Source organism: Psittacula echo (assembly GCF_963264785.1).
Source record: "Psittacula echo genome assembly, chromosome: 9".
In the NCBI taxonomy this organism is placed as follows: domain Eukaryota; kingdom Metazoa; phylum Chordata; class Aves; order Psittaciformes; family Psittacidae; genus Psittacula; species Psittacula echo.
This window is the reverse complement of record NC_137745.1, coordinates 18151199-18164694: the sequence shown is the minus strand read 5'-3', so window position 1 is coordinate 18164694 and position 13496 is coordinate 18151199. Positions and strand designations below refer to the sequence as shown.

Below are 13496 nucleotides of genomic sequence, written 5' to 3'. Positions count from 1 at the left end.
CTTCAAGTGTACAGGTGCATATTCAGCAGGTAGCACCTCCTAAAGCATTTGAATGTATTGTCTCATTTAACTTGGGGGATAGAAGTTCGTGGCGTGATCAGCCATTTAATACATTCCCAAAAGACCTCTGTAGAGGCTTTCAAAGTTAATTTTTCTGTTTAATGATAACTCAAATGAATTGTGATATTTTCAGGAGCTGGCTGGAGAAACATGGACTTTCTGAAGTCTTTTCTCAGTCAGGATAAAAACTGGAAATGGTGTTAGTTGAATTGGTTGGGAATATTCTCTTCCAAAATGATTTTTTTGGTGAATACTTCAGAGAAAGAAATAACTCAAAGGCTTATACAACTTTATAGTAATAACAGACAAAAGCCTGAGCTTGGAATTCCCCCCTCTCCTCCAGAAGTATGCAGCTCTTACCAGTTTAATTCCCATTTTGTCTGCATCTTGCACAAATCCCAGTACCTTGAAACTTCTGCTTCTTGCATTTATTTTGTGATGTTTTGTGGCTTCTTGTTGTGTAGAAGGGACACTAATTAAGGTGATCCATAGTGTGACTGAGGAGGCTTTGTCATAAACAGCAAAGGGGTTAACTTAGCTGGGTGCTGCTTGTTTGCAACAGAAATTTTGTATTTATAGCATGTGAATCACAGATTAAACTGCTGGCAAATGTTGATATTACAGCTTCATCTTTGATGTAAATGTTCAGGCTTTTTCTCTTGTCACTTTTTAATTTCCAATGGTTATGTTATCTGGGGGTGAAACACAGTTTCTTTCTCTACTGTCAGAGGCAGTGGCAGACAGTAAAATGGCAAGTTGTTAGCTTGGTGCTCCCTGCAAACGCTGCCCCTCCACCTTGGAGGTGATTTTTTTATGTGTCCATTTTAAGGCATTTGGGTAATTATATTAATGCTGTATTATGTGTATGAGGTTGGCTTTGGGGAATATTGCCTTACTTTGTGAAAAAGTTGTGATTGGTTCATAGCCCAGCATGTGTTTTAAAGGCTTGTAAGCTAGGTAAGCATAATTTATCATAGAATCATAGAATAGTTACGGTTGGAAAGGACCTTAAGATCATCTAATTCCAACCCCCCTGCCATGGGCAGGGACACCTCCCACTAAAATATATGCATAAATTATATGCAGCATCCTATTTGAAACTTGAATTCCTTGCTGCTACCTGGAGGAGCAGGTTAGAATCCTATCGATGTTTTGCAGGACTGAAATAAGAGCCTGAATAATTATTTTTCAAGATTTGTGTGGAAGGAGCTGGTGGGTGACACAACCTTTGGCAGAAGAAGGACGTAAAACCCATATGTTAAACCCATGCATAAAACCCATCCTTAGTGGAAAGGTTTTGCTATACTCTGTTATCTTTGGTCTGTCCTTATGATATATAAGGAATTGGTATCTTGCAGCTGTAACAGAAAATAAATCTGCATTAGGCCAGATCTGCCAGAGGTGAGGCTGCCCCAGCCCCCTCCAGGTCTGACCAGGGCTCAGCATGAGTTCTCAGTAGGGAAAAAGAGTTTTCTTGCTCAGAAAGAGTTAAGAATAGATTTTCCTGAGAAGATAGTAGCTGGGAGTAGCAGGGCAGGGGGTGGGAGGAGCTTTCAATCAGATACCCAAACAGTTTGTACTATAAACTGTATCAAGATTGAAATAGTCAAATTCATCTATTTCTTTGGCTTTGTATAGTTGGCATTGATTTTAATACTGGATTTTTTGGAGGCGTTTAATAGTGCCAACCTGTTTGTGAAGGGATTATCTGACTAAAGCATCTGCCCTGCTTTCCTTTTGCAATTCAGGTTGCCCACAGAAGTCTTACTTGTCATCTGTAAAAATAAATATGCTTTGTCAGAGAATACATTTGTCCTGTTACTAATACACTTGATTTATTAGTGGTATTACAGATTGCCCCTGTATTGTGAGAATACTTTCCAATTTGACTTTTGGACTCCAGTGAGCAAAAGAAACGGGTTTTTCTAATACCTGCTTTCCTACTGGAAATTAGATTTTCTGGATGGGCAATCATAAAAGCTAAGGCCAGTGAAATAGTGTCAGTAATAGATATTTTCAAGTGAGGTATATTGGCAGTCAGATGATGGATCTCCAGGAACTTGAAGGTGACAGAAGGGAGCCAGTTTCTTTGGCAGTTATCCTTGGAGTTGAGAAAGTGAAATGCTGTTGCGTACGATCTCGTTTATTAAAGAATGTACAATTTCAGCAAACTGATCAGCTTTCACTTTTTATTTTTGGTGCTTTGGGAGTTCCTGACTGTCTTCAATTATTTACTTTCTTTTTTTCTTCTTAGTAAAACGCTTCCGAGAACCAAAGCATGAAAGACGTCCCTGGAGGATATGGTATGTTTCTGCGTGCTTTATTCCTAATTTTGTTGTTTCTTGCATGTGTTAGAAATTGAAGGAAATGGGGGTTTTTTGCCTATGATGATTGAGGAAAAGAAAAGTGATGACAAGAAGTCGGTGACTAACAGTGAGGAACAAAAACAAAATACATGAGTCAATGCAGATATCTTCTGCGTGTTTCTCTACTAGTTCTTTCTTACTAAGCATTTCCAGGAGTCTCTACAGAGATGTGCATTTAGACATAAACCTTCAAGTTGTGCTTCTTCTGAAGGTGGAAACTTGGAGTTGCCCAAAGATGCATCTGAACATGTACAAACTTCCATAGGCTTACAAGAAGCTCTCAGCTGGGCTTAAACAAAATTCCATGTTCTGTAGCTAACCTACTATACATAATATAGAAAACAGTGTGGTGAAAGATATAAAAAAATATAAGCTATGACAGAAAGAAGGTACAAAAATTATATTTGTTTTTATTACTTCTTACAGGTTGCTGGATTGTAGCAATGCCAGCGCAGCCTATACTTGTTTTGAAACTGGGGTGAATGTTAAACAGTCATTCCAGTTGTTGAAGACCTCAGTGGTTTAAATTCATCTCGTACAATGCTGCTTTTCAAAACTAACCCTGGCCTTTATTTCATTGAAAAAATAAATACAAAATCTTGGTGTACTGTGGCCTACATCAGTCTGAAATTCTGATAAGTGGAGCGATAACCCTTAATTTTTAAGCAATGAATCTTGTTGTGGGACTTGCTTATTGTTATTTATAGTGTGGTGTACTGATTAGATAAGGAACTCACTGGCTTCCTGCCTCATCTCCAACACTCTGCGTTCTGTGTCATGCAATGAATGTAAGAGAATGAAGTTTAAGACAAAGTTATTAGGGAGGGGGAGATGAATTCAGGCATAAAATGTTTGTATCTGTTGGGGCGTTTGGATCTTTGTTTAGACCAGGAAACAACAGACAGAAGGAGTGTTGGTCTGTTACAAAGAACACACTTGTGCCTACAGAATACTTTTTACACAATTCCTTTATTTAACGTCTAATGAAACATCCACTGGAAGTTTTGGTTTTGTGCAGAGGGTGATGATAAAAGATTGGAGTCAATACTGAATCGGTACCTAAGTGCTTTTTTCTATTTTTCCCTGTAAATAGCAAACTATTTTCTCTGTCATCTACATGAAGATGAAGCTTTCAAGGTTGTAATTCTTTTGTAGTGTGGTCTAAGCTGTTGTACTACAGATAAAAATCAGTGAGACCACTTCATGCTTTTGGCTGGAAAATGTTAGCTTTTTAGCAAGGTACTCTAGCTAAAGGACTCATTATTAGTCAGCTATTAAACTGCTCACCAGCAAGCACATGATGAGGATGTTGGTTTTGTCCGTGCCATAAACTTGCTACAAATGCATAAACATAAAAGGACTGAAATATTTCACGAGACTGGGATACTCATTGTTTACACAAGGTTATTAAAGACTTAGCTAGGCTTAGTGAGGATTAGCTCTTGAATAATGCATATGATACCAAGAGGATATCTCTGGACTTGAAATTTACAATGGTAAGGTTTCAAGTTAGTATGATTTGGTTTATTGTTTGCAATGTCCAAGGAAAAAAAGGGGACAGAATTTAAAATGGAACATTGTTAGATAAGCTGAATTCCAGGGCACTTCATCATTCTGGTGTTCTCATTTGAAGAAAAAAAATGAATAATTGATATGGAATTTAAATTAACATAAATTTGCAATGTCTGGATGTCACGTAAACATTTTTTGTCTGTCTTAAAAACTGTTTTGACTTCTGTACAGGTTTTTAGATACTTCCAAGCAAGCCATAGGGATGTTGTTCATCCACTTCGCAAATGTCTATTTATCAGACCTTACAGAAGAAGATCCCTGTTCACTGTAAGTGTTTAAATTCAGAATATTGGTCTTTATGGAAGTTCTGCAGTTGTGTTTGATGGTGTACATGGGCAATAATGCAAGATAGGGCTGAGCACCCTATTTTCATGGTAAAATTCACTTTCAAAAACCTGTGCCTTAACCTGAATTAATCAAGGATCAGAGTTCTGCTCTTTTTAGTTCACGGCTGGCAGGACCTGAGAGAGGTTTTTTTTCTGGGCTGTTTGCTGGAGGAGGTGCTAGGGACCAAAGGAAATGGATATAATGTTGTGTCCACTGACCTCCAGCTGCACTGTTCAATGCAGCAAGACTTTCTTAATAGAAAGTCAGGTTGCTTTCAGGGATACTTAGCAAAAATCATTCATGCTTGTATTTTCTTCTAAACCCTACAGTAGCTACTGCAGTATTATTTCATTAGGTTAAAACAGGAAATATTGCTCCGTACCCAAGCAGTTAGTGCACAAATTAATTTTGCAATGTCACGCTTGGAGCAGTGTGACTAAGTAGATAAGCATTTCACTGTAGTATATTAAACCTGAAGATTTTATGACTAACACCCTGTCAGGCTCTTTACAGGAGCTCCTGAAGCAAATGGTAATTGTTTGGGTTTGTTCTTTATAGGGCTTATGCTCAAAGAAGCTTACACGTTCCTGGTAATAGAAGCTGTGAAATTACTTTAAAAAGCCTGATAATTTGCCCTTTAAAAGCAATCCAGATCCTTCAATGGCATCTGCTCACTGTTGTCCTTTGCTAAACAAAGAAGCTACACAGCCCAGGGAACATGCTTGTGTTGCTTCACAAGCCTGTTTTATTTCCCTTATTCCTTCTCAGTTTCTTCTGCATTCTTATATGCTATAAATGCCCAAGTAAAACACTGCTTTTCTCTTCCCTCCATAAACCGTTACGGTGGGGAAAATGCATTTATTTTAACACAATAACTTTAAAGTTTAAATTATAATTGAGAGTTACGGTAATATCAGGCATCATTGTAGGATTTTTCCTTGCTTACCCTGAGAGGTTTAAAAACTGGCAGGTGCAAATTGCTTTCATTCTGGTTTTATATATTGAAATATATATTTGATGAAGCTTACCACAGGTTGTCTAAAATTGTCAGTGTTTAAAGGTAAAGCTCAAGTATTTTAAAATTGAAAATAGCTGTGCTGTGTGCTGAGTTTTCAAAATGAAAGGCTTCCTAACGTGTTCTATTCTGCACTTTTTAATACACTCTACATAGCTTTATTTTCAAATGCCACTTTATGTAAGTGTAACATGATACAAACCAAGAGGGTGAGGCAGAGAGCTGTTCTTCACTGTTCTCAGGATAACAAAAAATAGTGTGTAATTTCTTGGACAAGGGCACAGGTCCTCCTTGTTAGCAGAAAAAATAGGATGTAGTATTAACCAAAGCCACTTGTTTTTTCTTGGGAAAACTATATTCTAAGTGCCAAGTGGGTCAAAATTAGTGAGTAAAAGCAATGTTTGTCTGTGAATTTAAATAGTAGCAATGTTACTGAGGAAATTCAAACATGGATAGTTTTCTGTTCTTTCCTGGTTTGTAGTTTGAGGGCTGTTTTCAGAACAAACCCAGAAAATGTACTTTTGGAAAGCATCATGGTTCAAAGCTTGGAAAAAAACTACAATTGGAAGTTGCCATTTGTGTTTGAGAATGTAGCGCTGTAGTTTAGGCAGGTGTGTGATAATACCAAAGCTGGTAAAACATCTGCTAACACACCTCGACAGACGGATGGTTGTTGAAGGATTTTAAGTAGAACAGCCAAACAGCACCCTCCTTGTGTAGTGCAGGGTAGTGGGCTGGTTGTGCGCAGCACACCAGGAAGGTTGTGTGAACCCAGCCTTTTACTCACTGAACTCAGCCGAATGCATTTATCTGGTAGCGGCAGCAACTTGTGTTGTGAGTGCCAGTGCCCCGGTTACACCTGAGCAGGGTTAATGCAGTGCATGATAGAATGAGCATGTTACCTATGTGTACTGAGTCTGATGTGCTTGGGAATATCGGGCATACTTGGCCTGCACTGTAATTTGATGTGAAATAGGTGTTGGCACATCTCTTCTCCCTGCTCCTGATGGCTGCCTTCCCGCTGTAGACTTAGAGCAGCCCCTTGTGGCCTTAGAATGACTTGTATTCTTGTAAATGCTGCCGTTCCTCTGCCACATACTAAACCTTGGGTTTAATGTTTGTCCAGTTTGAAGTTCATTAAAACTCCAATTAGACACACAACTATTAGAAAATAACTATTTCTCTTGTTTTTTGAAAGTTTATGGGTAAGTCTTGGCTGAATGAGGGCATGAGCGCTTCATTTGTATTCTTGAGCTGCCCTTGAATGGGATTTTGGGGGTCAGAACAGCTCCTCCTTTACTGATCTGAACACACGTATTCTTTCTTTGCTTCCCATTTTCTCATAGTTTTGTCCCCAGGGATTTGCTCCACAGCTGACAAAAGCCTACAGTTCTCTGATTTGCTGGTTTTATTTGTGCAGATAAGTTCCTATAGCTCTAGAGTTTACCTTAACTATTTGGAATTACCAAATAAGAATCTCAGTGGCAGGGATTTACTGTGTGTCTCATAGTTGGCTCTTTCTCAGCTGCTGTTCCATTCAGTACATTTGGTGATAGCAAATAAAAACCAGATTCACTTACAAAATGCTCTGAATTTCAGGTGAACCCATTTAATGAACTTAAGAATTAATTTGAAACTCATAGTGATCTCTGGTTGCTTGAAGCAGAAGTAAGATTCCTTTTCCTCTTCTTCCTCTAATTTTACTCAGATACAGGCTTTCCATGTAGAGTGACCTGAGCAACGGTGAAACGGAAATCTGGATTTAATTTAAAGGAGTAAAATTAATATTGGCATTTATATAGAGTACATAGGTGCACACATGGAAATAGAGGCTGGAGCTTAACTTTGACAGAAACAAAATATTGAGACTCTTCTAAAACTATTTAAATTTTAGGCTAATAATGTCATTATGGACACTGGCAAATTATTATTTTCAATACCCTGGCTTCTCAACGTATGTACAGATCTGCTAATGATCACGATGTTAAAATACACTAAACTTTGAATAAAATGGACCCTGCTCCTTGTTTTCTTTTGCATTTTTCCTTTCAGGTACCTTATCAACTTCTTGTTAGATGCCACATTAGGGATGCTGTTAATCTACATTGGTATACGTGCAGTCAGCAGCATTGTGGAGTGGCAGCAGTGGGAGTCCCTTCGCTTTGGTGAATATGGTAAATGTTTCTGTTCTTGCACTGAAATGCCTTTCAGGATGGAGTCTCAGAATATTTCAGCTAATGGCTAACTCATCTTAAAATCATTATACAATGATTATAATGGTCATCTTAATATTTGACTTCTCATAAGGGTTCTTTTAAGTTCTGTATCTTGGCATGCACCTTCTGTGTTAGAAAGCTCAGCAAGTCTCTAAGCATTTAGCAAGTTTACAACTGCTTGAATATCCTTTTTATTTTTGGGGAGTGATGAACAAATTGTGATAGTGGCTGATCTCATGAAAAAAATAACAGCCTGATACATTTACTCTGAAGTACTTTTAAATAAATGATAGGTGGAAGGTCATTTCCTATTAAAGCTTTCACTGAACTGCGTGCCATTGTCTGAAGATACGGGCTAAGAGCTCTGCCAGCCCTCTTTAAAATAAACAGCCACATACCTTCAATGAAGAGCATGGTAAGATGACCTGTGCTTGACTTAAAGTAATGATCACTCAAACTCCTGCATGTAGGGTTTTTATCATTGATGAAAAATGCATATGTCTTTCTAGCAGGCTAGGGAATAGGCTAGTGAAATCACTGTCCCATGAAATTGTGGGGTTTATCTTCCATTATGTTAGCCACAGAAGTCCACTGATGTGCACAAGTTGTGGATTTGCAGATGCAGTTGAGTATCATACATGCTCAAACATCAACATTTAATTCTGTTCAACCTGTTATTTTCAGATTGCTTATTCTGGCTGGTTGGGAATGGAAGTTCTGTATAGATGCTAAAAATTACATTTGAAGCTCCTTGAGATAGGAATGGGTGGAGAGACTGCCTCATAAGACAGCAGTTATGGCTCTTCATCAGAGAGAAACAAATAAGAATTCCCTATGGTTTGGAAAAAAAGATAAGTAAAAGCTTTCATAGCAGTTCCATAGTTATCATTGGTAGGCTTTCGGAGTCTGTAGATTTCTTTGCTTTAATGATCCTAAGTGGCTGACAGAATTAAGAATAAGTAAGTAAAGGCCTTGCCAAGATGAACTATTTCAAAAGCTTGGGAAGTTTACAACTGAATAGCAGTAATTGCTATTTGCTTTAATGCCAGGGGTTTAAAATAGAGGTGATGACAAGCATCTATCTTAGGAGAAATAACTGCATATACTATTAAGGCTTTTTTTCTTTTTTTTCTTAGATTTATATATGTTTAATGTGTATCTTTTAGGATAACATTTGTGGCTATTCAAGCTGTTTAAATCAGCACTGTCACAACTCTGTTTATCTGCTTTTTATTGCCACATGCCACAGTCCAGTATTTCCACTCTTTTCTTTGGACTGGTGAACATCTGACTCTTCATGGAACTGATTCAGAGAGCAAAACCATCAGAAACTTCACCATATGTAGAAAAGTAAATAGTTCCCCCAGATCAGTCTCCAGACTTGGGTCTCTTAAGGGATTAAATAAGCAGCAATGCCCAGAGAAGGGAAAAGGGCAAGGAAAAGGCCGAGATATTGCTGCGCTACCCCTTCTGACTGAGCTTTGAGACTGTTGCCCAAAGTCCCATTTTCTGATAGTTGATTTGGCTTGAAGCCATTTAGAATGTTTGAACAGATTTCAGCCCATATAAAATTGGCTTTCCACTCAGAGTAAAGAAACTTGGTGTATCTATTAATATTACACATAGGTGCTTGTAATCACATCAAATACCAGATTTTATTTCTTCCTAATAAATAGCATTCTGGGTTGGTTTTTTTTTCCTGTAATCTGTTCTCATTTTAATGTCCTTTTAACAATAAGAAGTCTGTGGATGGGAAGATGTGGGGAGTGTGTTCATTTTATCTCTTACTGACTTCAAAAATGAACCTGATTTTATTTTAATTAGCTGTGAGGCATCTCTGAATGAAGCAACTCAGCCCTTAAAATCAACAAGTGAACCTTGTCACTTGTGTTCTGCGGTGGAGGTGGGCTGCAACTGATCCGTTATTGTCATGCTGAATCAGGAGATCTTGTTTATCAAGCCAGGCACAGCTACAGGTTGGGCAGAGAAGAGATTCAGAGCAGCCCTGTGGAGAAGGACTTGGGGGTGTTGGTCGATGAGAAAATGAACGTGAGCCGGCTTCAGTGTGTGCTCGCAGCCCAGAAAGCCAACTGTATCCTGGGCTGCATCAAGAGGAGCGTGACCAGCAGGTCGAAGGAGGTGATCCTGCCCCTCTACTGTGCTCTCGTGAGACCTCACTTGGGGTATTGTGTGCAGTTCTGGTGTCCTCAACATAAAAAGGACATGGAACTGTTGGAACAAGTCCAGAGGAGGGCCATGAGGATGATCAGGGGACTGGAGCACCTCCCGTATGAAGACAGGCTGAGAAAGTTGGGGCTGTTCAGCCTGGAGAAGAGAAGGCTGCGTGGAGACCTCATAGCAGTCTTCCAGTATCTGAAGGGGGCCTATAAGGATGCTGGGGATGGACTCTTCATTAGGGACTGTAGTGACAGGACAAAGGGCAACAGGTTCAAACTTAAACAGGGGAAGTTTACATTGGATACAAGGAAGAATTTCTTTACTTTTAGGGTGGTGAGGCACTGGAATGGGTTGCCCAAGGAAGCTGTGAATGCTCCACCCCTGGCAGTGTTCAAGGCCAGGTTGGACAGAGCCTTGGGTGACATGGTTTAGTGTGAGGTGTCCATGCCCGTGGCAGGGGGGTTGGAACTTGATGATCTTAAGGTCCTTTCCAACCCTAACTATTCTATGATTCTATGATTCTAAGTATTTCCTGTGTGTGTATAAGCTACGTATGAAATTGTCCAAGTCCTCTTTACTTAGTTGTTCTTTCCAATATCAGATCATTTTATTAGTGACTCTTTACTGTATCTTCATTAATGTGCTGTCCCAACCTTAGTGTGTTGCTGGTTTAGTCAAGCTATCATAAAGACTATTAAAAAACATATTGTAAATCTGATTTCTGTTAATCATGTGGGAGAGCCTTCTGGTATAAAGACAAATAGCAGATGAAAAGTTATTGGTAATGGCTGTGAGGTTAGTGGGGTTAGACTATGTTAGAAATCTGTCTAAAAGGACAAGTTGCATTAGATTGTTTGCTGCCCTCTTCTGTTAAATACTGCTGTTGCTTCTGAAGTAACAAGCTTCATATCACTATTTTATTTAAATTTTTTCACTTTGGCCCCAAGAAAACTTATCTTATTTTTCATAAGATTATTTAAAATAATTAAGTAGGGTAGAAGAGGGAGCAAAAATTTAGTCCTGTGGGGTCACAAGTGTATTTAGACTTAGTATTTTGAAATTAAATGTGGATGTTTAGCATGCATGGGCGGTGAAGTATCTGCTTATTGAGACGTATCGGAAACTTGTGGCATTTTATCTGAAGCAGTAAAGTCAAGTCCCCAGCTTGGAGATCAGAGTGATTTCAGTTTGTTTGCAAGTAGGGGCAAACAGGAGTCCCATGTCTCTCCCCCCCACACCCCTAACAAGTTTCTTCTTGTGATTGAGTGATGTTTATGTTTCTAGAGCCTAAATAATCATTTGTCTCAAGTTAATTCTCGCTGTGAGCTCATTTCCCTTCTTAGCTCTACTACTTGATCCCTGGTGATTCACTACTTGAAGCTGTCACAAAAATAGCAGTGTCCTGCTGGTTTTAAAAGCCTCTTCTTTATATGGAGGATAGTTTTTCAACATAAATGCCTCAAGGAAAGAATGGATACCAAATATCAGCATTCATAAATGGCTGCTGTTTGTACAGCAAAACAGCACTGCATGCTCATTTATGAACAAAGTAGCATGACGTTCCCTCAAGGGCTTTTTTATGTCAGCATTTTAAAGTTTTAGATTTGTCTTCATATTTCCAGTTTTGTGTTTTCAGATTCATTACATCAGCAGCTAGATTTTAATAGAAGTGCAAAATCAGTTAATATGTTTGAGTATATAAAGAGCAGAAAAGCAGTCATGATCTGTAGCAAAAAGAATGTTCCCTGCTTTCTCCTTCCCTTCTTGTCTTAGGCTGCTTTAGCTGCTGTGAGTAGAAAACAGGTGACCAAATCCCTTTTGGGGACAATGAGCTTTATTGGCAGCTAAATCGTGCTGTGGTCTCTTTGCTTGTCTTTGCTTCTCAGATGGCAAAGCTCACAAATTGCCTTTGATGCATCTCTTTCCTCCTAGCTCTTTGTGACTTGCAAAGCAACTTAGAGCCGTATGGGGTAGATAGGACTTACTTTAAAACTTTTGTAATTTATTGTGGAGTAGTTCTGTGATTTGGCATTTTCTTGAGAAAACTTCTCAGGATTTGAACAACAGAGAGAAGTTACAGGACAGAAGAGTCACAGCTATTTTGTTCAGGAGCTGCCTATAAACATGAATTTGCAAAGTGGCTGATTCAGGTACCTTATGCTACTATAGACTAGTTTTTCTCTGCCCAGCAGTTGCCACTGAGGATTCAAAGTTTTTTGGTTTCAGTCTTTATGCACTTTTTCTTGCAGTAAGATTTCTACTGACTTGCTGTTTTATTCTAGACATGTAGTTTATACGTGACGGGTATAAAATCAGAATTTGAGAGACTGTCAGACTTTAGAAAGTGGAGCTTTATGGTTTCAACAGGAACATTGTAATTTGAGCTTGTGTGCTGAATCTTCAAATGTGCAAATGTCCCAGATATTCTTGGGAGCACCTCCTTGGTGATGTTATTAACGTCCACTTTTTCCCTTGAATTGCACAGTTTATAAAATGGTAAAAAAAGCTTGGTTGGAAATTTTCTCCAGAGGTCATCTGATCCAGCCTCCTGCTTGAAGCAGGGTTAACTTCAAAGCTGAAGCAGGTTGTTCAGGGTGGCTCCAGTCCAGCTTTTAATTTATCCACGGTTTAATATTTAAGAACCACTTTGAGTAACCTACTTCAGTGCTTAACCATCCTCATCGTGAAAGCTTTTTTGCTTTCTGTCAGAATTGTACATGCACCCATCCAATCTGTATCTCTCCAACTTATCTACAGGGGTGCTTTTGGGAGGTTGTCAAAAGATTTGGTAAATTCAAAGTAAAGAACACTCCTATGTCCCTGCTTGTAATTAGAGCTGAGAGATCATTTTGTAGAAGCAGTAGGGCACACAAAACCCTTAGGTAGAATATAACATGTGCAATGTCTAATTTCGGTCATATACCAAGAAAAACAAACAACCCTCCCCACAAAAACACCACTGAACAAAATGTTCATTGGTGGCAGTGCACAACACTCTTTAATACAGAGTTTCACTATTTTTGGACATTCGAAAATCTCATGTGACAGAGTTGGAATAGATGCAAATTGCTATAGCTGTCTGTGCTTTTATGAATTAAATACAGACTGGGAAGGAGCTTAGAATAAACTGGTAAAGTTTCAATGGTAGATCTGTAGCTAAAGCTGTTTAATGAAGCTAGAGAATGCTAATAAAAATGTGGAGTATAGAAATTAATTGCTAAGCTTTAATTCTCAAATCTAATTCAGGCCTTGTATCTTCAGAAGAATCACAGTTGCTCCCTTTTTAAGTTTTCTAACTTTTTTTTTTTTTTTTAGCAGAAGCTATAAACTGGTGTCTAGTAGCAAAACTTGAACATTTAAACCATTTTCCTCTTGGGCCATTGAGTGTTAATCACTAGCTCTTACTGTAAAACTTGTTTAGAATGTTCTCTTTATTTTGGACCCCAGTCTGATTTATGTTTTTCTTCATAACATTTAAGCAGCAAACAATAAGTCTCAAGACCATTACCAAGTATTAATACTGAAAGCCTTTCAGAAATATTTCAGAAAAGGAAGTAGCAACGATCCACTCTGCATTACGAATACATAAAAGCATCTGAATTTTATTTAATTATTCATCCCCAGACTATAAGTTTTAAGCTAGCTTTGAAGATGTGGAAGCTATTGTGAAGAGCAAAGAGCTAACACCTCCCTCCAAAGCTTGCTTTGGTTTCCAGTGAAGTACTGCTTTAAGCTCACCTGCGAAGCTTGCTGGGTGTATCA

The 13496-nt window shown here is 38.6% G+C and overlaps 1 protein-coding gene across 4 annotated transcripts in view; it reads left to right on the top strand.

The window, feature by feature from the left end:
• Window positions 1-13496, top strand: part of LOC308224989 (musculoskeletal embryonic nuclear protein 1) — a 43110-nt gene that overhangs the window by 15480 nt on the left and 14134 nt on the right. For 3 of the 4 annotated variants that reach the window (XM_080625424.1, XM_080625423.1, XM_080625425.1), the window contains exons 2-4: window positions 2315-2363; window positions 4170-4265; window positions 7393-7514. In XM_080625424.1, the coding sequence (XP_080481550.1) occupies window positions 2315-2363; window positions 4170-4265; window positions 7393-7514 (267 nt within the window). Of the gene's footprint in view, window positions 1-2314; window positions 2364-4169; window positions 4266-7392; window positions 7515-13496 lie in introns of those variants that run through there. The other variant, XM_080625428.1, reaches the window with a different exon arrangement.